Raw genomic sequence first — 23,629 nt, forward strand, 5'->3', positions numbered from 1 at the left:
TTAACTTGCAACAGGGGGCTTACAAGGGATGCTGAAGCAGTCCACAAGCCACAGTGGTTCCCTCCCTGCTCTGCGTGACGTTCAGAGCACCAGGAAGCTGCAACTCACATGTTCACTTAGAAACTGGCGCAACAGTTGAGCCAGTATTAGGCCAAAGATATTGGTGATGTGTTGACAGATGGGAAGACAGGGCTTAAAATCCAAAGGTGAGCAAGTGTGTATGGTGGGGTTGGCTTGCCCTGTTCCCCTGGATGGTCTTCTTTAGCCAGTGCTCCGGCATTCCCAGCCAGAGATGAAACACCTCCCATTCCAAATGAAATAGCACACATATCTAAAAATCAAAAACTGTTTTTCTATAATGGATGTAGCTAACAAGTCTGGGTTCAAATCACCCCGGTTACTATATGTAACCTTGGGCAAGTTACTTAACCTCTCATGCTCTCAGTCTCTAATCTACTGTAAAATGGCAGTAAGAGTATTTATCTCATACTGTTATTATGACAAGTAATGAATTAATATTTGTAATAGTAAGTATATATGAATGTTAAACTAATAAGATGTCTTACAAATAAATCATTCTCTTCTATAAAATAGGGATCATCATTATCATCTATCATGGGTTTGTTGTAAGGATTAAAGGAGAAAATGTATACGAAGCACATTGCAACAGCTCAATAGAAGCTCATTCTTTCCCCCACATGCTACCTCTTCATGGGATAGCTGGGAGCCAGATGAATGAGTCCTGAGCTGACCATTATGTGGACAGGAAGAGGGATGGGTGGGAAGAAAGCTCCTGGGGACTTGGAGATGTGTCAGCCAAGAGAATGTAGCTGGGAACATGAGTGAGGGCAGGTAGCACCAAGGGCTGCACACTGTCCAGGAGCCTCACTTCTTCCTCTACTTGGACGATCTTTGGGGCTGGATGATCTCCCTCCTGAAACATAACATTACAGAAGGACTGTGACCCAAATTTAGTCTCTCTCCACATCCCAGTCACCTGGGTTTATGACCCAAGATGGACCAATCAGAATCCTTCTCTGAGATTTTCCCATTTGGAGTCAAAGGGACAAGGGCTTTTCTTTTAGTTACAGAACTAACTGAAAGGCTTTTCATTCACGGTTCTTGGCAGCTATCCTCCTTGTTATTTGGAGAAAGTTTATCTGTAGTAAGAAAAATGAGGACAACAGATAGAAACACAGCCAAGAGATAAAGGATGGGAAGAGTGAGACAGGCAAGGTAGAAGGAAGGGGTGGAAAGGAGAGAGGCAGGAGAGAACCCTTCTGGGTTCCCAGATCCATTTATACCTGAAGCCAGACCCACCCCTAGATTTTCCAAATATGGGACTCAATAATTCTCTTTTTGCTTTACTTTGGTTGACTTTGTTCCTGTCATGTTGCCTGGAAAGAGCCTTCACTAATTTTGAAACAAAGAAAGACAATAATTCTGCCTAGACTATATGATTCCTTAGCAGGCTAGGGAGACAGTATTTGTGGCTAAACTGAAATGGCTGACCAGGAAGGTGGCAGTTGGTACATAAGTATCGACTTTAAAACCATTAACTAGATGTCAACTTGACGGAAAAACTCAAGGGATGTCAAAGGAGCCCTGACCTGCTCAACTATTCTTACCAGCTTCAATAAAGATTTCTAAGACTGCTTATCAAAATTGTAGATAATCCAACATTAGATTATGTGGCTACATACTCAGTGACAGAATCCAGATTCATGAGTGGTTGACAGCCATAGGGATGGGCCCAAACCTGCTAGATTAAGTCTGAGGAAGATGAAGACTAAGTCAGGAGGACTCTTAGGTTCAAGAACCAGTCGCACCAGTATAGGGAGAGAAGGGAAGCAAGCCTTCCCAGCAGTTCACAGGAATTTTTGCTGGCTACGAGCTCAGCATGATCCCAGAGTACAGCATAGCTGCCAAAAGAGCAAACACAAGACCTGGCAAGCCTAACACCAACACAGCGTTCAGGACAAGGGAGATAATCCTTTCCCGTGTTCCATCCCTATCAGAGCACATCTGGAGTACAAAGTGCAAGGGGACAAGAAACAGCATCCTCGAAAGAAGGCTGAAGAAAGGGGGCATTTTGTCAGAAGAGATGTCAGAGTAGGTATTTCTCCACAGACACCCCAAGGGCTGACACATGGTCAAGGGGAGACCTTATTTACTCGTCTCCAAAGAACAGAACCTGGACCAATGAGTGGAAGTTGCATGGAAAGGAAATGTTGGCAAGAGAAAAGTACAACCAGCTCAGGCTCTGCCAGTTTGAGAGTGTTGTTGCCTAAAGGAAGCTCACGATTCTTCTCTCCCCAGCACTCGGCAGCCGAGGCAGGGGAAAGCTGCTATCATTCCAGCTTCGAGGACATTCTACTGGCCACTCTACTCATGTCTCACTGCAACAGGATAGGGCAGTGGTGTGAGCAGTGCTAACGTATGTGGAGCATGGGAGGCTGCGGTGGGGCTGGGAGAGGCTGTGATGGGGAAGCATGCTTATAGAAAAGTGACCACCTTTTGGCCACCTTCTCCTTGTGTCTCCCCATCTTGTTTTAAAAGAAAAAGGGGGGGCACGCCTGGGTGGCTCAGTTGGGTAAGCGTCCGACTCTTGATTTCAGCTCAGGTCATGATCTCAGGGTTATGAGATCGAGCCCCATATGGAGCCCCACATTGGGTTCTGTGCTGGGTGTGGAGCCTACTTAGGATTCTCTCTCTCCCTCTCCCTCTGCCTCCACTTCTGTCTCCCTCTCTATTTAAAAAAAAAAAAGGACAGATAATAGATTTCTGGAATCCAGCCCTTTGTTTGGGGTGGGTCCAGTGAAGCTATGGTTTGTTTGCTTAACTTTCAAGTGATTCTGATGCATAGCTAGGTTTGGAAACCACACAAATGACCCCGCCAAGTGCTGATTCCAGGGAAATTCACTTAATAACTGGTGTCTAGGTTTGATGGATCAACAATTCTCTCTGCCTTCTTCTTCATTCAATCAGAACCAGTGTCTGAGGCTGGGAGCCCCTTCTGTTTGCTCTTTGGCTTGCTGTCCTTCTGCTCTTCACCTCTGAACCATCAATGACCCAACTTTCCAGCATGCCGATCTCCTTCCTCCCAACAGTCTTCACCTGGGACCCAGCCATCTGCCTGCCCTCACCCCCCAGCCAATGCCCCCAGGGCAAGGGACATCCTTTCTCTCTGCTGCCATCACCTGGAGGTCCCTCCCTGCTGTTGGTCCCCAACCCTGGTCTCACTTCTCTGGCTGAGAGAGAAACGCCTTCTCTTTCTCCCATCTAGCTCTCTTAGAGGGAGATCTCACACCAGGATTCTTCATTTTTTTTCCCCCAAGAATAATGATTTAATTCCTGTTACATCCACAAACTGTTCTGGGTGCTAGAAATAAATGGCAAATAAGAAAGAAACAGTCCTTGCTCTCATAAAGCTCATATTCTAGCTTAAGGAGGTAGATGATGCACAAGATAATTTCAGAGAGTGATTATGGGCTATGATGAAAATAAAATCAGGCCAAAGTAATGGGAAACATAAATTGGTGGTCAGAGAAGCCTCTTCAAAGGGATAAAATCTGAGCTGAAACTTAAAAGACAAGGGGCAAGCCATATGAAGATGTGGGCATGACCATTCTAGTCATGGGCAAGAGCATGTACAAAGACCCTGGGGTAGGAATGAGCTTGGTGTGTTTGGAAAATTCAAAGGGTAGTGTTGCAGCTGCGGAAAGAAAATGAAGAAGGATGAAAAGGAGAAAGAGAAAAGGAGGAGGGGAGGACAAGAAGGAGGATCCTAAGAGCTTCCTATAGCACCTAGAATCACCATCCAGTTTTTATGACCTGGTCCGAGTCTGCCCATCCTCTCACACCCCTACCCCCCACACATGGTGGCTTGTGCTTGGAGTCCTTCCCTGCTGTCCTGTTGTCTCACAAAGTCCATGAGGCATATTTGCAAATATCTGAGCCACAACTGTAGATAGGGTTTGAGTTACTGCCCATGGGTCTTCTGGGCCTCAGCTAATCTGTAGATGTGTTTAAGTTTTCCGGAATCTTTCATGGAAGTTTTGAATATTCTGTGAAAGTTAGAAGCCTTGTCTATGTAGAGCTCACAAGGACATCTGGTGATGTCACCCAACTCCTTACCCTTCCCATCCTAGCCTCAACTCCAGCCCAGCCAAGATACCCTGTAAAAGTGGGAAATGTATACCAGTAAGAGCTGGCCAGCCATGTGCAAAGCGTTACGTGGCGGGGTGAGCTCGCTGATATTGTAGGTGTCTAAGACATCATCACACACAATGGTATGCTGTCCGAAGAAAAACAGAGGAAAGAACACCTTTGATAGTTTGGGCCAGTTGCCACTCCATTCAATGCATGCACTTGCTTGAGTGTGCCTGAGAGGAGACTCTCGTTCCCTCACTCCTTCAGAGTCAGTATTTTGTACCTGTCACGTCAGTGGTTGAGGACCAGCAAATCGCTTGTTTTTCCTGTCACTCAATTGAGGGAGCATTGGTCCCTTTCCATGGTGGACAGACAATTAGAAGTGCTGGACTTACTGAGAAATGTCGGTTTGCTTCTATTCCCCACTAACAGAACTGTCTGGAAGGGGACACAAAGAAGGCTACATTGAATCTAGTGCCCATGTTGTTGACATACAATTTGAAAGGATTTTTAAGGAATAATTTTGACCTATGGGATCTTTGCTTTCCATAGTGCTTCTTGAACCTAACTCTCAAGTAAGATGGGACACCAGTCTCCTCAAATTGTCTTTCATTTTCACTCTGAATATATACTCCACCCAATGAGCTTTTGTTTCTTCTCTTTCAGTTTCTTTCCCCTTCTCCTCCTCCTCCTTCTTCCTCCCTCTCCCTTTCTTCTTCTTCCTCCTCCTCCACTTCTTTCTCTTCCTCTTTTCTCTCTCATTTTCTTGTTTTACCCACTTCCTCCTTCATTCGTTTCTTTCGTTATAGCTTCCTCCTTTATTGAGGGAGAGGGTGAGACAGAACAGGCCACTCTGACATATTGGCCCCTTTTTTTTCTTCTCAGTATGAAACCTATCAACACCACACACACACACACACACACACACACACGGCAACACTTCTTCCCCTATGGACTCATTTAGCAATTATATCAACTTCACATGCTGTTGAGAAGACCATCTAGATACCTTTCACTGAATGAGAGTATTTGAAATACTGTATTTTTATACGACTATGTATTAAAACATGTGGCAGAGATAGCTATTAGCCCTTTAAATCCATTTTCACCTTCATCCTTTTGGAAAACAACAACAAATCCTTTCCCCAAGTTTTAGCTGGGCATGTGGCTGCCCAGTTAAATGTTCCCAGGCTCCCTTGCAGCTAGGTGTAGTGAAGTCACTAAATTCTTACCAGTGGAGTGTGTTGGGAAGCACTGAGCACCATTCTGGGTCACATGATGAAAAAGAAAGCTGCCTGCTGACTAGAACCCAGATGTGTTTGTAGTGACACAGCTGTAACCATTCTGATGAGAACACCCCACAACAGCGCTGTCCAGCAGAAATAAGCTCAAGGCAGGTGAAATGCATAGTATTGGTTAACAAGTATCCAGTAGGGATAAGTGTAAAACAAGTAAAATTAATTTTAACACTGTGCTTTATTTAACCTAATATATACAATTATCACTTCCATATGCAATCAATATAAAAAATTATTGAGGGGCGCCTCGGTGGCTCAGTCATTAAGCGTCTGCCTTCGGCTCCGGTCATGATCCCAGGATCCTGGGATCGAGCCCCGCATCGGGCTCCCTGCTCCTCGGGAAGCCTGCTTCTCCCTCTCCCACTGCCCCTGCTGTGTTCCCTCTCTCTCTGTGTCTATCTCTGTCATATAAATAAATAAAATCTTTAAAAAAAATTATTGAGAAGTTTATTTTTCTTTCATCTCGATTTTTCAACAACCAGTGCGTACTTAACACTCAGAGCACATCTCGATTTGGACCAGCTACATTTCAGGTGCTGTAACTCTTGGCCGCCTACTGGGCAACAGAGTGCTAGGGAATTGGCAAAGCAACACAACAGAGGGAAGCTGGGTTCCTGGTTGACCCTGTGAGGCAAAGCTGTCCATCATCTTAGACTTCCCATTTACCTCTTATTTAAAACACTGTATTTTGGGGTCTCTTTGAAACACGAGCTTAACCTGTATCTTGACTAATATAACATGGTAAGAGGTTTTCCTCTCCCACAGAAATTAATATTGAGCCGCATCTGACACTCTATATAACAAGCAAATGGAGAATAATAGTGAAAAATTCTTGATATATCAGCCCATGTTTGTGAACATATCAGCAATTACACCCTATTGTTCCAGTTGAGTCCGTCAGCAGCAATGGAATGACAATTTCACCGTGTATGGGGGAGTACCCAAGTTCTAACCTTGACAAATGTCGATTCGATAGGCTTTCATTTTTTGTGTGTTTTGATGGTTTTTTTTTTCCATTTCAGGAAACTCAAAGCAGTAAGCAATCTCTTTTAATTTTTATTATCAATTTGAACTAAATGCTTATTAAAAGGGGGCAAAGTTTAAGAAATAAAGTTACATGATAAAAAAGAGGGGAATAGTAGAAGAAAAGAGGAGAGGTGGGGGGGTGACTTATAGGTAATTATAATATCATCAGCAGTACTTAATTTTTTTTAAACCCCACTAGATCAGAAATAGTTTATTTAAAAGACCTTATCCAGTTTAAATTTCTCAGATTCTCCATATGTACTTTACAAATACATAATTTTGTAGGCATGGTAGTATAAATCTGCATGTAAAAATAAACCAACCAGCAAATTAGGGGTTTTTTCCTATCCAATTTGTTTCTGTATCCCCACAAACAAAAGGAATTGGCTAAAGATTGACAAGGTTGTTCGTGTTTCTAAATTAATTCTCTGGTTTATGAGGAAATGCAATCCTGAAGTCTATAAAAAGAAAAAAAGCAAATGTAAATAAGGAGCCATCACTTTATACTTTGTATCCCAAGATATGTCAATTATCTTGAAATGTTGCTCCTTCCCTTCAATGAAGACTCACCATCCAGGAGGCCTAGGGTAGCTAGAGTCAATTCATTTTGTTATCCCTTCATTTCATGTGTCAAGATAGAAGACTGGTTAAGAACAAGATTTAGGAGTCAGACATCCCTTAGTTTGTATCCTACTCCACTGATTATTAGCTGTGTGATCATGGGCAAGTTACTAAACCTCTCTATGACTTGGTCTTCTCATCTGTAAAATAAGAATAACAATAAATTGCCTCAAAGTACTGTAAGGAATAAGTGAGATGAGTAGTAAGTACTTAACACAATGTCTCATCCAGTGTCACTGCTAAGTATTTTTCTATTTCCAAAATAATCATCTTAATATATATATTTTTTGAGCACTTACTCTATGACAGCTTTTTTTTTTTTTTAAACAGATTATTTCTGACTCTCACAGCAATGCTGTAAGAGGTGGGGGAGCACTCTCATTTTATAGCTGGAGAAATTGTGGCTCAGAGAGGTGAAGAGGCCTGCCTGAGGTCACACAGTGAATTTATGACTGAGCAGAAGTTGAAACAGACCCAGTCAACATCAAAGCCTATGCTCTTTCTACCAGACTGAGATGGAGCTCTCCGGGACACCCACTCCTATGGCATTGTGTGCCCCAGAGTGGGACAAAGAAAGAGAAAGCCAAGCAGCTTTGGAGGTCTCCAAACCTCCCGGTTTAGAATAAATCCCCCAATTATGCTTGAAGTTGGACAAGCTTTTGAAATCTCAACTGGACATTCTTTTCCCATCAAGTTCCTTGAAATTTCCCTTTAAAGAGCATCTAGGAAAAGCCACTCTCATTAGCCAGGGTCTGGCTTTATTTTCCTAATAAACAGACCTTTAGTCAGACAAAAGAGCCTCTTTTATTTTCAATCAATTCTTGAACATTTCAGCTGATTTTCTTCTATTTGGCTTGAAACTGTGATCTGGGAATGGCTGGTCCTGCAAATTGTCCTCCTATAAGGGAAGCCCCTTGAGGATCCTCAACTTGTTATTTTTAATCACTGTAATCTCCCTGTCAAAGGAGGCCATGGTTAGAAACAGAGCAGGCCTTTCAGAGCTTTCTAAAGCACAATTATTGCCAAGGGAGGGGGGAAAGGGGAAAGAGGGAGGGAGAGTAGAGAGAAGTGGTGGGAGAGAGAAGGAAGTCAATATAGTACTAACAACTTGGAAAAGTTTGAATAATAATCTCCATTGGATCCTGGCTGGTGAGAAGAAACCCCATGCTTTTATATATATATATATATATATATATATATATTTTTTTTTTTTTTAACAGTGACCATTTTAATCCACTGTAGAATACCTAAAGGAGATCCTGAGTGGGGGATGTGGAGAGCAGAAGCTATTCAGGGATGTACTGGAATTCTGGGGACAAAGATTTCAGGCAGGAAAACAAGCCATTGATTCCAAGGCTTGTGAGGGGCTCTAACTCAAGAAAAAGTGAAAAAGCAACTCGAACACCAGGGGAATGTTAACTCCCACAGCCCCTGAGTCAATACCTGAGCAGAATGCATTTGATTTACTTTTAACATAATTATTCTAAGAAAGTATAAGCCAACAGAAAATGTCACAAACTAGGGAAGCGCCCTTTTCTTCCTAACTTTGAGTGGCGGAATCAGATTTGCTAGTCTCAGAGTATTTATTCAGAAGGCTGGGGCATGGTTCCTGCAACATCTTCCTTTCAAGATCTCTTAGGCACCAGAAGGGAGAAGAGGTGACCACAGGCCAACAGCCTGAGCGGGGAGTCACAGTCCAAAAGGCTAATGTTTAGGCTGGAAAAACCTGTAGGTGAAAGTCTAGTGCTCCCCTGTCCCCTAGTCCCGGTTCTCACCTTCAGGCCATGGACACTCTGGCAGTTGTGGAACCCCGCCAATCATGTGAATACCAGGTGCCCCTGCTCCCCAGGGTTGGGGTACCTGTCGCACATAGCTCAAGAGGATTTGTGTGGGAAGAAATGCCTGGTAAGACACTGGGCATGGGCCCCCCGACTTGCCTAAATCACCTAAAAATATCCTCTTGGGCTTATATTAATAATAATCTTAGGCTAGTGTGGAGAAATCATTCATTCATTCATTCCATTAATTCATGAGGACCCAGATAGACACCTTTCACTGGTAGATTGTGCTGAGAACACCTTTTATCACATACACACACATCAAAACCAAATCTGACTAGGCACACCCCTCCGTTATTAAACCAATAAGGGCCTCACATCCAACTCAAACAAACATGTACTGGGACCCTCAGGTACACTCATCTTTGTCAACTCCTTTACTCCCTACAACCACCAGAGCTGTTGGATAAATAGCTACTTTCACCGCCGGGAAATAAGTTCAGAGAAATTAAAGGACTTGCACAAGGTCACACGGCTACTAAAGCCAAGTCCCTCTGACTCTAAAGCTGCCTCTTTCCCTGCCACGTGGAGCTTGGGCGGGTTCCCCAGGGAAACCAGGTCCTCGGTTTTGGTGAGGCCTCAAGAGGCGAAGGAGGGGTTCGCCGTCCTCCCTCCAGTCCACGGAGAGGACTGGCTGTCTCCCAACTCCTCGGAAAGGCTGTGGCCGCACCCGCAGCCCCGCTACCCCGCCGGCTCCCTCCCGGGCTGCCCGGGGGTTCTTTCTCCGCGCAGTACCGAGGGTCCCGCCGGCCGGCGCGCGGGGAGTCAGGGGGCTCGCCCTGCGCTGAGCGCCGCCACGTGCGGGGGGCGCCCGGACGCAGCTCTGGGAAGCTCCGGGTGGACAGAGTCTGGGACACGATCCCGGGGACATAATCCCGGAAAACCGGGAGAAGCGTTCCGGGAAGGGTAGCGCCTGCTTACGGTGAACTGTGCGGCGGGGACGCCCGCTGACAGTGGCCCAAACTTTCTCCAGTGTTCTCCCACCGCTTCCCCCCGCAGCGCTCTGGGAACCCGGAAGGCGGGGATGCAAGGGCGGCGGCTTCGAGCCCACCAGCTGCCCCCAAGACCCGCTCTTCCCTGCGAGGCACCAGGGCTGACTTACGAAGAGCCGGGGGGCGGGCGGGGGGGGGCAGCAGGCAGCCCGTCACTCCCCGCCCGCGGAGTCCCAGGTGAGACCCGGCAGGCTTCCTTCCCTGCCTCAGGTCCTGTCTCCCCACTGGAGTACGGCGGGGAAAAGATGTCTGGGGGAGATGATGGGCTGCGGAGAGAGGCGGTGGGCGGCGGGGATGGAGTCAGGGGGCTTCAGGTCTGCGCGGGTCGAGGGGCTCTCCGGCCAGGAGGCGCTCACCTGCCTGGACATCCCCTCCCTGCGCTCAGCCGAGGAGCGTAGGCGCTACATCCCCCAGGCGCAGAGCCTCGGGGTGGCTGGAGCCAGGGTCCCCCGACCTCCAGGGAGCAGGCCTCGGGAATTTGGGCTTCCCTTTCCGTCTTCACCGGGTTTCCCTTCCCATTTCGAACCCACACAGAGCTCCTCGGAGGCCCATTCCACTGGAAGCCTGTCCTAGAAATCCAGACTCTTCTCCCTCGCCTGGGACCATCGGAAAATTATTTGGAGTTCTTGCCGGGGACCCTTCCGAAAGCTTCAGGCTCTTCCTCCCCTCCTCCCCGTGCCCCGGGACCAGTCAAGGGAGAAGCCGAAGTCCCTTCTCCTGGAGGCATCTGTCCGAGGATACCGGGGTGACCATCCCGGGGGGGCTGCTCTGAGAGAAGCTGGTATCCTCCCCTTCAGGGACGAGAGAGGGGAAAGGCTGTCCCCCACCTGGTCTGGCACCCGACAGAGAGAAACCAGGGCTCCCTCCACTCCTGAGGCGGATCTGGAGGAAGACGGGTTTCCACTGCTCTCCCGGCGCGGGCCGGGGTGGGGAGAAGCCAGGTTCCCTCCCAGCCAGGTCCGCGTGGCGCGTTGCCCGGCTGCAGCCCACGCCCGAGAACCGCGCGTCCGAGATGGAGCTGCCCCGCCGGGCTGCGGCCCCCACGACGGCCCCGGACGCGGGCTCGGGAGCCGCGCGGAGCTCGCGGCGAGAGGGGCTGAGGGCGGTCAGGACAGGGGGCCCTTGCCGGGCTCTGCCGGCACCGTGCGCCCGGGGACCATGCGCCCTCCTCCGGCACCGCGCGGTCGGCGCCCTTCCGGGGGCCGGGTTCCGCGCCCCCAGCGCCACGCCGGGCCACTTACCACGGTAGCTGGTTCCCGGCTTGTAGAAGTCGGGGTCGCCCTCCACGCGGAGGCTGAACTCGGTGTAGCCCTCGCGCCGCGTGCCCTGGGCGCGCAGGATGCGGCTGCAGTAGCCCTCCGACTTGGGCACTTTGTCCAGGGTCTCGTCGGAGAAGGCCAGCGCCGCGGCCAGGGGCAGCGCCAGGGCCAGCAGCGCTGGACTCCGACTCAGCCTCAGGGGCGCTGGGGACAGCCTCATCCTCGCGGGCGCTCAACTTTGTGCCGCTGCCGCTGGCCCTCGCCACGCGACGCCTGCCCGAAGGGGTCCCCGGAGAAGCGAGACCTGGCGGAGCCCGGGCGGGGAGCGGGAGCTCGGAGCCGGCGCCGGCAACCGGGAGACCGTGCGGGTCTCGGCTTGGCGGCTGCCGAGCTGCGCCGCGCTGAGCCGAGCTGAGCTGAGCTGAGCTAGCGGAGCCGCGCGAGGAAGGGAGGGCGGCGGCGTAGGGGGAGGAGGGCGGGCTGACTTTGCCCAGATCCCCGAGCGCAGCGCTGTTTTGTTTCCGAGCTGGCGATTAGCTGCGCGGCCGTGTTTATTTTGCGACGCTGGATTCCCAGGGTCTGGCGAGGAAATCATAAGGCACGGGCACACGACGGGCTCTGTCCCACCACCAAGGAGGCTGCTGCCCCAACCCCAGCTACACCTTTGCACCCTGCGGAGTAACAAAACTAACTTCTGTTGCACACCTACTTTGTGCTTACCAGTATGCTGGGTGGGTGGCGAAGGGTCTCTGCTCACCTTCTCCACTCTCCCTGCACACAACAAACATGACCTCACTTTCACTCATTTTACAGATGAGCAAACTGAGGCCTGCAGCTAAACAGTTAAGGCAGGGTCGGATGCCATGACGGTGTGACTCTATTGGTCTTTTGGAGCAGGTCAGACTGGAGGATGGGAAAGGAGCAGAATGACTCATCCAACTGCGCCCAGTAGGCACAGCGCCTACAGCCTGTAATATTTTTGGAGACTCCTGAAAATATTTTCTTTAAAATCAGAAGGAAAAAAAAAACCATTTAGGTCTAATAAAATGTTATACTATATAATGTTAATATATTTCTACTTATACCTACGCAGTCATAAAATAGAATGTTTACTGTTGTTTTATGAAGGAAGGAGATCCCAAAGACAAAAGTGCCTAAGGCCCCGGGGAAGTCCTCATATAGCCCTAGAAAGGAGTTTCAAAAGGTTCAAAGAAGTCTGTCTTTTCTGGGCTTAGATTTTAGTTCAGGTTCTCAGTCCCCAGTAAGGGATGTTTAGAGAGGAACTGAGCCTGAGGCACCAACGCCAAGGCCAGACAGGAAAAGGCCCAGGTGAAGGAATCTCAACCAGTGTTTCCCTGGGGACAGACTTGGAGCAAACCTTAGTCCTGCCACTCACCTTCTGCGAGGCGTTGGCGATTTTTTAGTCTCTCCAACCTCCAGTTTCACGCTCTGGAGGGAGTGTGTGTGTGTGCGCCTCCAGGCTAATAAGCCCTTCCTCTAGGGGGTGCTAGAGTCCAATGAAATGACCCATATAAAACACCTGGCCTAGCCTCCATGCCCCGCCCCCCCCCAATGGGTAGGTCTGGGCTGGTCCTGGGTACCACAGCCTTAAGGCCCCTGCCTCCCCTCAGTGTGACAAGCATCCCTCTCCAAGGGCTTTCACAAGTTTTGGTGACCCCTCTTCCTCCCCCTGGGTCATCAACACATCTTAAATGCCTACATTTAAAAAGCAATCTCCTTTGCTTTCCAGGTCAGGTTTTTCCTCTTTGACATCACTAACTAACTGCCCAGAAGAGCTGTCTGCATTGGAAATCTCCATTCCTCCACACCTGCTCACTTAACTTTCCAATCCTTGTCCTGGGACTCCCGCTGAGACTATTAACTGAGCACCTTCTCTCAGAAGTCACCCACGAGTGCCCCCTTACTGAAGCCAATTCTGCTTTTTTTTTTTTTTTTAAGATTTTATTTATTTATTTGACAGAGAGAGACACAGTGAGAGAGGGAACACAAGCGGGTGGAGTGGGAGAGGGAGAAGCAGGCTTCCCGCTGAGCAGGGAGCCCGATGCGGGGCTCGATCCCAGGACCCTGGGATCATGACCTGAGCTGAAGGCAGACGCTTAACGACTGAGCCACCCAGGCGCCCCCAATTCTGCTTTTTTCTCAGTCCTGACCTTCTTTGACCCTCAGGAGCACCTGATCCAGCTGACCAGCCCTCCTTCATAGAGGTGACACTCGGATTCATATCTGTGTCCCAAGTGAATTATCTCCCATGTCACTGGCTTGGAGCTCATGCTAGATTCTGTGGTGCATAGTGCCAATCATCCAGCATGCTCTTATTGAGTGCAGATTTGGTGCCAAGTCTGTGCTCAGCAGTGGGCCCCATAGGGAACAAAGATTCATTCATTCATTCATTCATTCATTCATGTTGAAGGCTGACCATGTGCTCAGTACTAGGACACAAGACAGACTTATTACTTGTCTTTGTGGATCTTACAATCCAGTGGGAAAAGCAAACATTAAATACATAGTTACACAATCTTTTCAAATTATACTTGTGATATATGCTACAAACTAAGATAAGTGTTGTGTAGATTTTATCTCAGAGGATGGGAATGAATATACAGAGATGAATAAAATGTGGCTTCTGCCTTTACAGATCTTACTGTATGTCCAATAACCCACATATGTGCTCTTTTCATCTGAATCAACACAGTCAAATCTAACACGGATATGGGCGGGTATGGAGCGGGCAGGGATGTAAGAGTTAATTTTTTATTAAACATTGACAGGAAAACCATGTCAAGTAGGAGGCCCATTTCCCCTCCCGCCTTGTTTCCCAAATTAGGAACCTATAAAATCTCCTGTCTAGGAGCCACAGCTAGTAAGGGGAAAAGATACAAGATTCAAAACAGGCCTCACCGAACACAAAAATGGGGTTCTTCCCACTACACAGTGTTGACCTCATCATCTAGGCTATGACAGCCAGCTTTAAGCAGCCCATCAAGCTCCAGGGCCACTCCTCAAGCTAGATTTCCCCAACCCAGCTCTGCTGTCGCCTCAGACCTCTGTTCTCTCTCCGCACATCCAATCCATCACCAGGTTTCACCTTCTAACTACCTCTTGAACCTGTCCACTTCTCTCCATCTCCTCTGCCACCACACCAGTCAGATGTCACCATCTCTCAGCCTCCTAATTGGGCTGCCCACGTCCACTCTTGTTGCCCTCCAATATGCCTTCTGTGCTGAAGCCCAAATGATCCTTTTTTTAATTTTATTTTTTTATTATGTTATGTTAATCACCATACATTACATCATTAGTTTTTGATGTAGTTTTCCATGATTCATTGTTTGCGTATAACACCCAGTGCTCCATGCAGAATGTGCTCTCTTTAATACCCATCACGGGGCTAACCCATTCCCCCACCAAATGATCCTTTTTAAAATGCAGACTTGAATGTCAATCCCAAGGTTAAAACCCATTTCGGTGGCTTTTCAGGGCTCTCAGAACAAAGAAAGAATCTTCAACATGGCCTCCAATGCCCTCCTGAATCCTCTCAGGCCATGCACCCCTTCTGTCACAGGCTCCAACCCCCAGGGCTCCTCGGTGTTGTGAGCATGTGCCTGTCCTGTTCTCTTGGCCTATAGTCTCTCCCACCTGCCACCATCCTCAGCCAACTTCTGAGCATCTCTCAGATCTCCGTGCAAAACTGCTTCCTCAGAGGAGTCCTTCCTGATTGCCTATTTATATGCTCCTCCTTATATGCTCTCCTGGAACCTGATATATTTTCTCTTAATGTTCTCAAGATTTATAATTCCATATTCATTTTTATATTTGATTGTCACATTTTGTATTTATTCCATGTCTGTCTCTGTCACTAGATTCCAAGCTCTGTAAGGGTAGGGACTGCCTCTGTGGTTCACCACCCTATTCTCCATGCACCCCATGTTCTAGGAATAAAAAGTCGTTCACAGCCCAAGCTCTTCAAGTGACCTTCAAGGCCCTTCATGATTTGGTTCTAGACCCCAGACTGAGCTCTCAGTGCTGTCAGCTGGGTTCCCTGTGTCCCCCACTTTTAGTCCTACCTTGCACGTTTGCCAGTAGCTTTCCCATCACCTAGAATGCCTTCCTCTCCTGCAACCCATTTATATTCCCTCCTCCGTGGAATGAGATCCTGCATTCTCTCCTCTAGACATCAGTAGAACTTACGAGGAGAAAGTTCCATATTTTGACTATTGTGTTCTGGTGGATTGTCATGAACTGTTTTGTGTGTGTCTATGTCTCATCTCTTAGCAATGAATCCAGTTTACTTTCTATTTAATTTCCTGTTCAGATGTTTTGTTCTGTTGTAAAATACACTGGACTTCAAGAAATCTCTTTCCAGTTTTGTAGCCTAAGGCAGAGCTGATGTTAGTTGCTAGGGTGTTGCTAGGGAAAGTCATTTAGCCAGGGCAGATAATTAACTTTATCAGTGTGTGTGGGTAAGTCACAGAAAAGAAGAGCTGGGGGCCCTACTTATCCAAGGGAAAAAAAAAATTCCTTTGATTGGTAAGAGGTGAGATCAGCCTTTTTTTTTTTTTTTTTCCTTTAAGAGAGAAGGGAAAAAGGAGTTTCTAGATTAGCGTTTTTCAGAGTATGGCCATTGAAACACAAGTGTTAGATGTTTGCCTCCAAAGCAGATTCCAAAATCCCACCCCGGACCTATTGAATCTGCACTTTGAACAAATTCAAGCCAAAGTTTAGGAAACCACTGTCTCAGACTTGAAATGCAAGGGTTCCAGTCTGGGTTTCCCATGTTTTGGCTACATAAAGCTGAGTGGTCTTGGCGTCACAGGACCAGTTTAAACTATTTTCAATGTACAAAATTGAAAATAGTAATACACATTTTGCCTTCATCCTGGGGTTTTGAGAAATAAATGGGTAATGTGGTAATAATTTGTAAACCTCAAAATGATTTACACAAAAATTAGTATTGTTACTCTTATTTTATTAATTTAGAACAAGAATCAGGAAATACCTATATTACTCTAACTCCTAGAGCTATACTCAGAGGCTTTCATGGAAAGGGGTTTCTAGAAAAAGAAAGTAGATGGATAATGATGGAAGCTGAATCACTCTGAAAAATCTATTTGTAACCTTTCATGCAGAAAAGCTGTCTACCTGTGAGCCAGTAGGTTTTGAGACTAAGTTATGGAAGATGAATACAAGAAGTAAAATTTCTAGGGGTGCCTGGGTGGCTTAGTCAGTTAAGTGGCCAACTCTTGATTTCCGCTCCGGTCATGATCTCAGGGTTGTGAGATCGAACCCTATGGTGGGCTCTCTGCTCAGCAGGGAGTCTGCTTCTCTCTTTCTCTCTCTCCCTCTCCTTCTGCCCCTCCCTCCATTTGTGCACTTTCTCTCTCTAAAATAAATAAATAAATCTTTAAAAAAGAAAAAAGACGTAAAATTTTTAAAAATTATAAAAGCAGAAAAATCAAATGGGGCACCTGGGCAGCTCAGTCCGTAGAGCATGCGACTCATGATCTCAGGGTTGCAAGTTCAAGCCCCATGTTGGGTCCCTCATTCTACCTCCATCATCTATAGCCTCCAGGTCATTCCCCTGCAGCCACAGAAAACTCTGCCACTGGCCACCGGCTTCCTGCCCAGCCTAACACTTGCTATAGTCTTGGGAGACTAGAAAGTCTGAGGGCTGTACAGCCATCTGTCTAACCTCTTCTACTCCGACGAGCGTGTCTTCCTCCACGTCAGCAGCCATCACTGACAGAAATCTCACTTTGGAGATCTTGATTCCCAGCAGCCCTCCTTCATTCCATTTTTAGCTTTCCCATGTCCCCACCCCCTTGACCCCTCTGTGTCATTGAGACCTTCTATTGCTTATTCACTTCTGACTTTCCCAGCCCATCTTGTGGTCAACTCCTTTCCCACCCTGTCTGGACACCATGCTTAACCATTTTAACCACATCCTCACCAAGACTCTTCATGACATCATCTCTTTTACTTCGCTGCCTAACTTCTCCAACTAACCCCCAACCCTAGATCAACTAAGCAGAACGATGGAGCTACCTCGGCCTTCTGAGTTCTGCTGCATTAAGCCTGGTAACCCCACCAATTGCCCTACTACAAAGCCATGAATTCTGTTTTTAACCACAGTTTTTAAATTTATTCCTAACCAGTTTCCTCTCCCATTCTTCACGGTACCTTATTTCTCTCTTCTACTCCTTACCACCTTCTCAAACCTGCTCAATCACCTTGATATTCTCACTCTTTGGAGGGGAGGAGGGGTAACCTGGTCTCTTATTTCACCCCCAAATAGAAGACATCCCCAGATCTCTGTCTCCTCTATTATCGCACCAAATTGGCAAAACCCAGGTTCATATCTTGCCCCAAAGGCAGAAGGGTTTGACTCTTCTATTCTTCCAAGGCTGATTCCCTACCTGTGTTCCTGTCCTCAATTCCCTTCTGCCTTCTGCAGAACGCTAACCTGGCTGTGAACCTCTCTGCCTCTTGGACGTCAGGTTCCCTTCCTGTTCACCTCTGCAGCCTGCAGGCATGTGTGAGTGGGTGAGTCTCCCCCTCATCTTGGGATGGTATCAGGATTGGGCAGGGAGGTGGCACCAGGCATCGCTGGACATCTCTCCCATCTTCTCTCCCTCTCTGGCTGTTCTCTTACTGTGTGCTTCAGGTCTGTTGAAAGAGATGCCCCCCCCCCCCCCCGCTATACTGCTACTCCCTCCGTTTTTATTCATTTTCACATGTGATGCAGTTTGGGATCAGCTCATATCTCTTTATTGACTGCTCCAACAGAGTTCACCTAAGACCTCCGACTTGCCATAGCCGTTGTCTGAGTTCAGCTAGACACAAGTCATCAGGAAGAGCCCTGCCATTGCACAACTGAACGGGAACTCACCACTAAAAGAGGTTAAAGGGAATTGCACAGTGGGAATAGGTCTAAGCCATAGGCCTAAGGTGTAGACCTGGTCCCAGCCTGGAGACCTCTCAGCCTTCCCGCTTTGGATTTATGGAGAAGAGAGAGCATCGTTGTCTGAATGTAGTACAGCCCGCGAGGTGCAGCTATGGGCAGCACCCAAGACCAAGCCCTTGCGAGTCCATAGAGCATGTGACTCATGATCTCAGGGTTGCAAGTTCAAGCCCCATGTTGGGTGTAGAGCTTACTTAAAAAAAAAAAAAGTCAATTAACTGAAGAGATATTTATCCAACACCTGCTCTGTACCAGGTCCAGCCATGCACGGGACCCAGACTCCGCCCATATTCCCCCTGTGGCTTTCTTGCTACGAATCCAGCAACTGCGACCAGGCAAAGCCACCTCTGAAGTTTTGGAACTTCATAGCTTAGACCACATGACCGCGGCACATTACTGCCACCTGGTGATAGAGAACAGAACACGCAGCGATATTAAGTAGGACTCATAAGGTCACCTCCATGGGCTTATTTTAGAGTAGTTCGTTTGTTCTTTGATAATAGAGTCACTGGGTTTTCCACTGTGTTTAGAATAATGTGTCTGCATGCAGTAGATATTCGGCGAATTTTTGGTGAAATTTAATCCTTTCAATCAACCAATACTTATTGATTAACTAGGAGGAAGGTAGTACAAACAGAACAAAATTCCTGCATTCGAGAAGCTGCAGAGACAGACCAAGCAGATATTTGTAAAACAAAGAGTCGTATGTACTATTAATGAGAGCCCAAAGAAGGGAGTGACTGATTCTGATTGGGGTGAGGGCCCAAGAAAAGGTGACATTTGAAAAGGCACTCGACACCTTCTTACAAGACAGATGAAGAGTTGCGGATTGGACAAGGGGTCAGGTGTTCTAGGCAGAGGGGGCAGCTAGTGAAAAGGCAGGATGTGTCCAAGGCAATAGGTCTCCAGCTCAGAAGCTAGGTGGGAGTTGGGGACAGAGACCTGGAAGTTGGTAAGATCTTATGCCCCAGCCGTCCCTTTAAGACACTCTCAAAGCTTAGCTGTCCTTTGCTACTTCCTCTCTGCTTTGGGCTCTGATTTCCAAACAAAAAGACCAATTTGATAAATGTGCCATTACTAGAATGCTAATGGATAAAAGAATAATCTTCCGTGTCCCCTACCTGGCTCACCAGGTGACATATGGGGCTGTCACAGCTGTGTATGAGAGTGAGCCAAAGAAGTCCGATGCTAGGCGGTGTAACCTGGAAGGTAACTGTGGTCTTGGGGAGCTTCCAGAGCTTGTTGGCTGATAGCCCCTCTGCTCACACCCAAGGCTAGAAGGAAACACCGAGAGAGGAAAATAGAGAAGAAAATGGACCCACATTCTTTCAGCTTGATGCCATGAAGAAACAGAGGGAGGGAAGGAGACACAGTAAAAAGAAGAGGAGGTCAAGGGAGAACATAGAAATGGCCAGAAAGTGTATTTAGTGCAAAAAGGAATACACAGGAGAAACAAAGAAAGGGCAGAGGAAAAGACGCTTCTCCCCTCCTATTACCATAATGAAGTGTCTATGTGCTACAAACAGACAAAAAGCCTTCTTTGCCTTCCAATTAACTGTGGCCCAAATTTTGCACCTCTCCCAATCTGGAAGATATAAATGCTGAAGCAGCAGGTTTATGGATTGGATCGTGGCTTAAATAAGCTGCATACAACTGGTACTTCAAATACACACCCAAAGAGCGAGGACCTGGAAAAAAACAAAGTCCCCGGAACACAGTTCAGCCCCAGACTCATTTCTCTTGGAAAACTGAAACCAAATTTATTGGTCTGAGTGTTAAGAAAGAGTAAGAATAAAACACATTTTATTCATTCATTAAATAGCGATGACATTGACAATGCTGGGCCCTTTATTGTATCTCAGACAGATGGGAGGGCATGCCTCCTACTTACAAAGGGCTTGCTATACTCAGAGCAGATGGTCCCATCCTGCTAATCTGAGCCAGACAGCGGTGGTCTAAGTGCTTCCCGTAAATGGACTCATCTAATCCTCATGACAACCTGGTTACTTTTATTACCCCCATTTTGCAGATGAACAAAGTGAGGCACAGGGAGGTCAGGTGACTGGCTTGCCCAAGGTCACAATCTATTTGAGAGCCCATGCAGGTCTATAAGAGACATTTCAGTGCCAGTTAAAGACCAAAACAAATGGTCTCTGTGTTTCTTGCAGAGTCCCCAGAGGGAGAAACCCCCACAGGCTGGTGAGGTCCAAAGGTTTCATGGAAGCAGTGAGGCCTGCTGGAGGGGTAGGATTTGGAGAGACGAGGGGGGAGAGGTGCCCTGAGTAGCACTGACTGCAGGGGCAAGTGGCGGAGGAGTGAGGTGACTCTCGGTCTGGAGCAGAAGGCCCGTGGCAGAGAATCACAGGGGAAGCGGTCACGTGAGTGACAGAGCTGTGATGAGCCTGCAGTACTGGGAGTTCCTCTTGAGAAGATTTAAATGTGAAATGAGCTTTATTTCTCGGCCCAGTGCATTTTAATGCTGTGATACAGAAGCCAGAATTCAGGGAGCATCCATTCATCAGGCTCCATTAACTCATTAAACTTACATTCACTTTTGTCTCTGTTCCTTCATTCTCCTTAACAAGTCCTGGCATCTCTGATGCTGATCTTTTAGAAAGATTCTTAGGTGGATTGTCAGTCCCCTTCCTTATCCTTGAAAACACAGCTCAAATGGCACCTCCATGAAGCCTTCACTGATGCCCCGGGCAGAGCTGTTACTCTTGTGTGCACCAGGCTCCTTGTGCATGACCCCTGCAGTACTTACCACCTCGATCACCATCCATGTAGACATCCATGTAGACATCTATCTCTCAGAAGACCCCAGGGTCCTTAAAAGGTGGAACTGTTTCCTTGGTATCCCTGGTGCCTTGCACAGTGCCTGGCATGTAGTAGATGCTCAGTGTCTGCTGAATGAATGAAGGAATAGATGAAGGAAGGAAGGAGTCACCATCATTATATTGGAAGGCATCAAGAAGATTATCTGGCTCCTTAATCTCTTTTATAAACTCTATAAAACCAAAGTAGCTTCCTAGAACTCAGTTGCATTTATAGTAGCCTATTTATTTATTGCCTTCATTACACTCATCACAACCTGTAATTATTTGACTTGCTCGTTCCCTCTCTTAGGACAAGGCAAACCCCATATGAGTGCAGGTGCCTCACCTGTCTTGCTCACTGTTGCATCTACATCTCCTTACACAGTGCATGGCATGTAGCAAATGCTCCACAGATAGTTGTTGGATGAAAGAATACCACACCTCCAGTTAACTATTCAGATTCCTTTTGGATTTCTCAAGTGAAGGTCAGAGGGTAGTATAAACATAAAGCATAATTCCTGCCTTCAAGAAGCTGCAAAGACAGACAAAGCAGATATTTGTAAAACAAGAATCACATATAATGAAAGCACAGAGAAGGGAATGACTGATTCTGATTGGGGTGACTTTCCTTTAGATGATTCTAATTATTAGGCAAAAATTCTTTCTATTGAAGTAAAAACTACCCTGCTAGGATCCTTACAGAATATGCCTAACTCTCTGCCAAAAAGTAGACTGTGGTTTTTTAAAAATATGTCCCCAGCTTCTTTGAGACTACTTCCTTCCAAAGGTAGAGCTTAATCTTCCTCCCCATGAGTGTGAGCTGGACTCAGTGACTCACTTCTAATGATCAGAATAATATAGAAATTATGGTGTATGGTTTCAGAGATAGAGTCATGAAAGGCACCCTGACTTCTTCCTTGCTCTCTTAGATAGCTCACTCTGAGGGATGTTATCTGCCTTGTTGTGAGGACATTCATGCTCCCCTATGGAGAGACTCATGTAACAGGAACTGAAACCTCTTGCCCTGTGAGTAAGCTGTCTTGGAAATGGATCCTCCAGCCCCAGTCAAGTCTTCGGATGACTGCAGCCCCTATGGTCATTCTGCCCGCAACCTTGTGAGGGACCCCAAGCTAAAGCCACCCAGATAAGCCACTTCTGAATTTCTGACCTACAGAAATGATAAGATAATAAATATTGTTTTAAGCAATTGAATTGTGGTGGAATTTGTTACACAGCAACAGATAACTAATACATAACTCCTTAAGTGTTTGTTGAAAATTACCATGTGGCACTATTTTCTTCTCTTTTCCAGGTTAGACATGGTTTCTGGATCCCTCATCATCCTCTTCTCTCTCCCAAGGGCATGTTGCACCTTGTCGCTGACCCTGAAAAAGGCTGGCACCAAGAATTTAATATAGAATATAAGGTATAGCTGTGTTATCCCAGAAGAGAGAGGCTATATCTTCCCCATCTAAACATGGTCACATCATGCTATCAATTGACATTGACTTTTTGCTTCATTTTATTGTGAAAATTTTCAAACATATGTAAAAGTTGAAAAAACTGTATAATTAACACCCATATATCCACTACCTAGGTTCCATAACAATCATGCTTTATCACAAATCCATCTATTCATCCCTCTATCATTTCTTTTGTCCTTATTTGTTTGATGCATTTCAAACAAGTTGAAGACATCCACATTGACCTTTCAGCCAACCCAAATCTCCAAATCCTTTAATTACTTGCTTACCTCTCCTTACCTATTTGTTCTCCATCCCCTGCTTGGTCCTGAAATACAGGACTTGTTTACATTTACTAGCATGGAAAGCAGAATGGCACAGAGAAAATATAGTAAGTTTTGAAGGTGGATAGACCTGGGAAGGAATCTAGTTCTTTTATGTCCTATTATGTGATATTGAGCAAGTGACTCAAACTCTTGGAGTCTTGTTTTTTTCATCTATAAAATGAGGATGATAGGAAGACCAACACTTCAGGATTATTTAGAGAACAAGAGATTACGCATGAAAAGTATTTAGCATCATGTCTGGCATGTAGGAGGTGTTTAGTGAATGATAGCTGATATTATTTGGTCCACCATTCCTGTCCATCTAGTTAATTTTGGATTCTGAATCTGTCATTCCAGATTTACATAATCTTCAAGTCTATAAGTGCTGCTAGATATTCATGCTAGAAACTGACATAGAACGTGACTGGGACAAGTTCTGAATCTCTGTCAGTTATATATATATATATAGTTATTGTTCTAAAGTCTGATATTAATTAAAATAATACATTGTGGCACTAATAGGTACTGCTTACAGAGCTGACATTGACTCTTTAGCAGCAGTCCTTTGAGTCTTTTAACCAGTTATAAATCTACCTTACTCTATTGTCACATCATCTATATTTCTCCATCTGATCTATAAGAACATTATAAGTGACTTTATTAAATGCCTGCTGATGATGAATGCACTTACTACATGTACCATATTTCCTTCTCTACCAGCCTAGGAACATTTTCATTGAAGAAAAGTCAATTAATTCACTTGGCAGTTCCTTTCCAAACTCATGGCACTTCCTAGTGATCAAGTCTGTCTTTCTTTTCTTTCTTTCTTTCTTTCTTTCTTTCTTTCTTTCTTTCTTTCTTT

General features: G+C 46.4%; 1 protein-coding gene across 1 annotated transcript in view; it reads right to left on the reverse strand.

The window, feature by feature from the left end:
- Nucleotides 1-11,614, reverse strand: part of SPON1 (spondin 1) — a 244,865-nt gene extending 233,251 nt beyond the window's left edge. The window contains exon 1 of the mRNA XM_034995093.1: nt 11,169-11,614. Coding sequence (XP_034850984.1) covers nt 11,169-11,406 — 238 coding nt within the window. The 5' untranslated portion in view covers nt 11,407-11,614. The remainder of the gene's footprint in view (nt 1-11,168) is intronic.
- Nucleotides 11,615-23,629: the final 12,015 nt, after the last annotated feature.

The sequence above is a fragment of the Mirounga leonina genome, unplaced genomic scaffold (assembly GCF_011800145.1).
Source record: "Mirounga leonina isolate KUSES-001 unplaced genomic scaffold, KU_Mleo_1.0 Mir_92, whole genome shotgun sequence".
In the NCBI taxonomy this organism is placed as follows: domain Eukaryota; kingdom Metazoa; phylum Chordata; class Mammalia; order Carnivora; family Phocidae; genus Mirounga; species Mirounga leonina.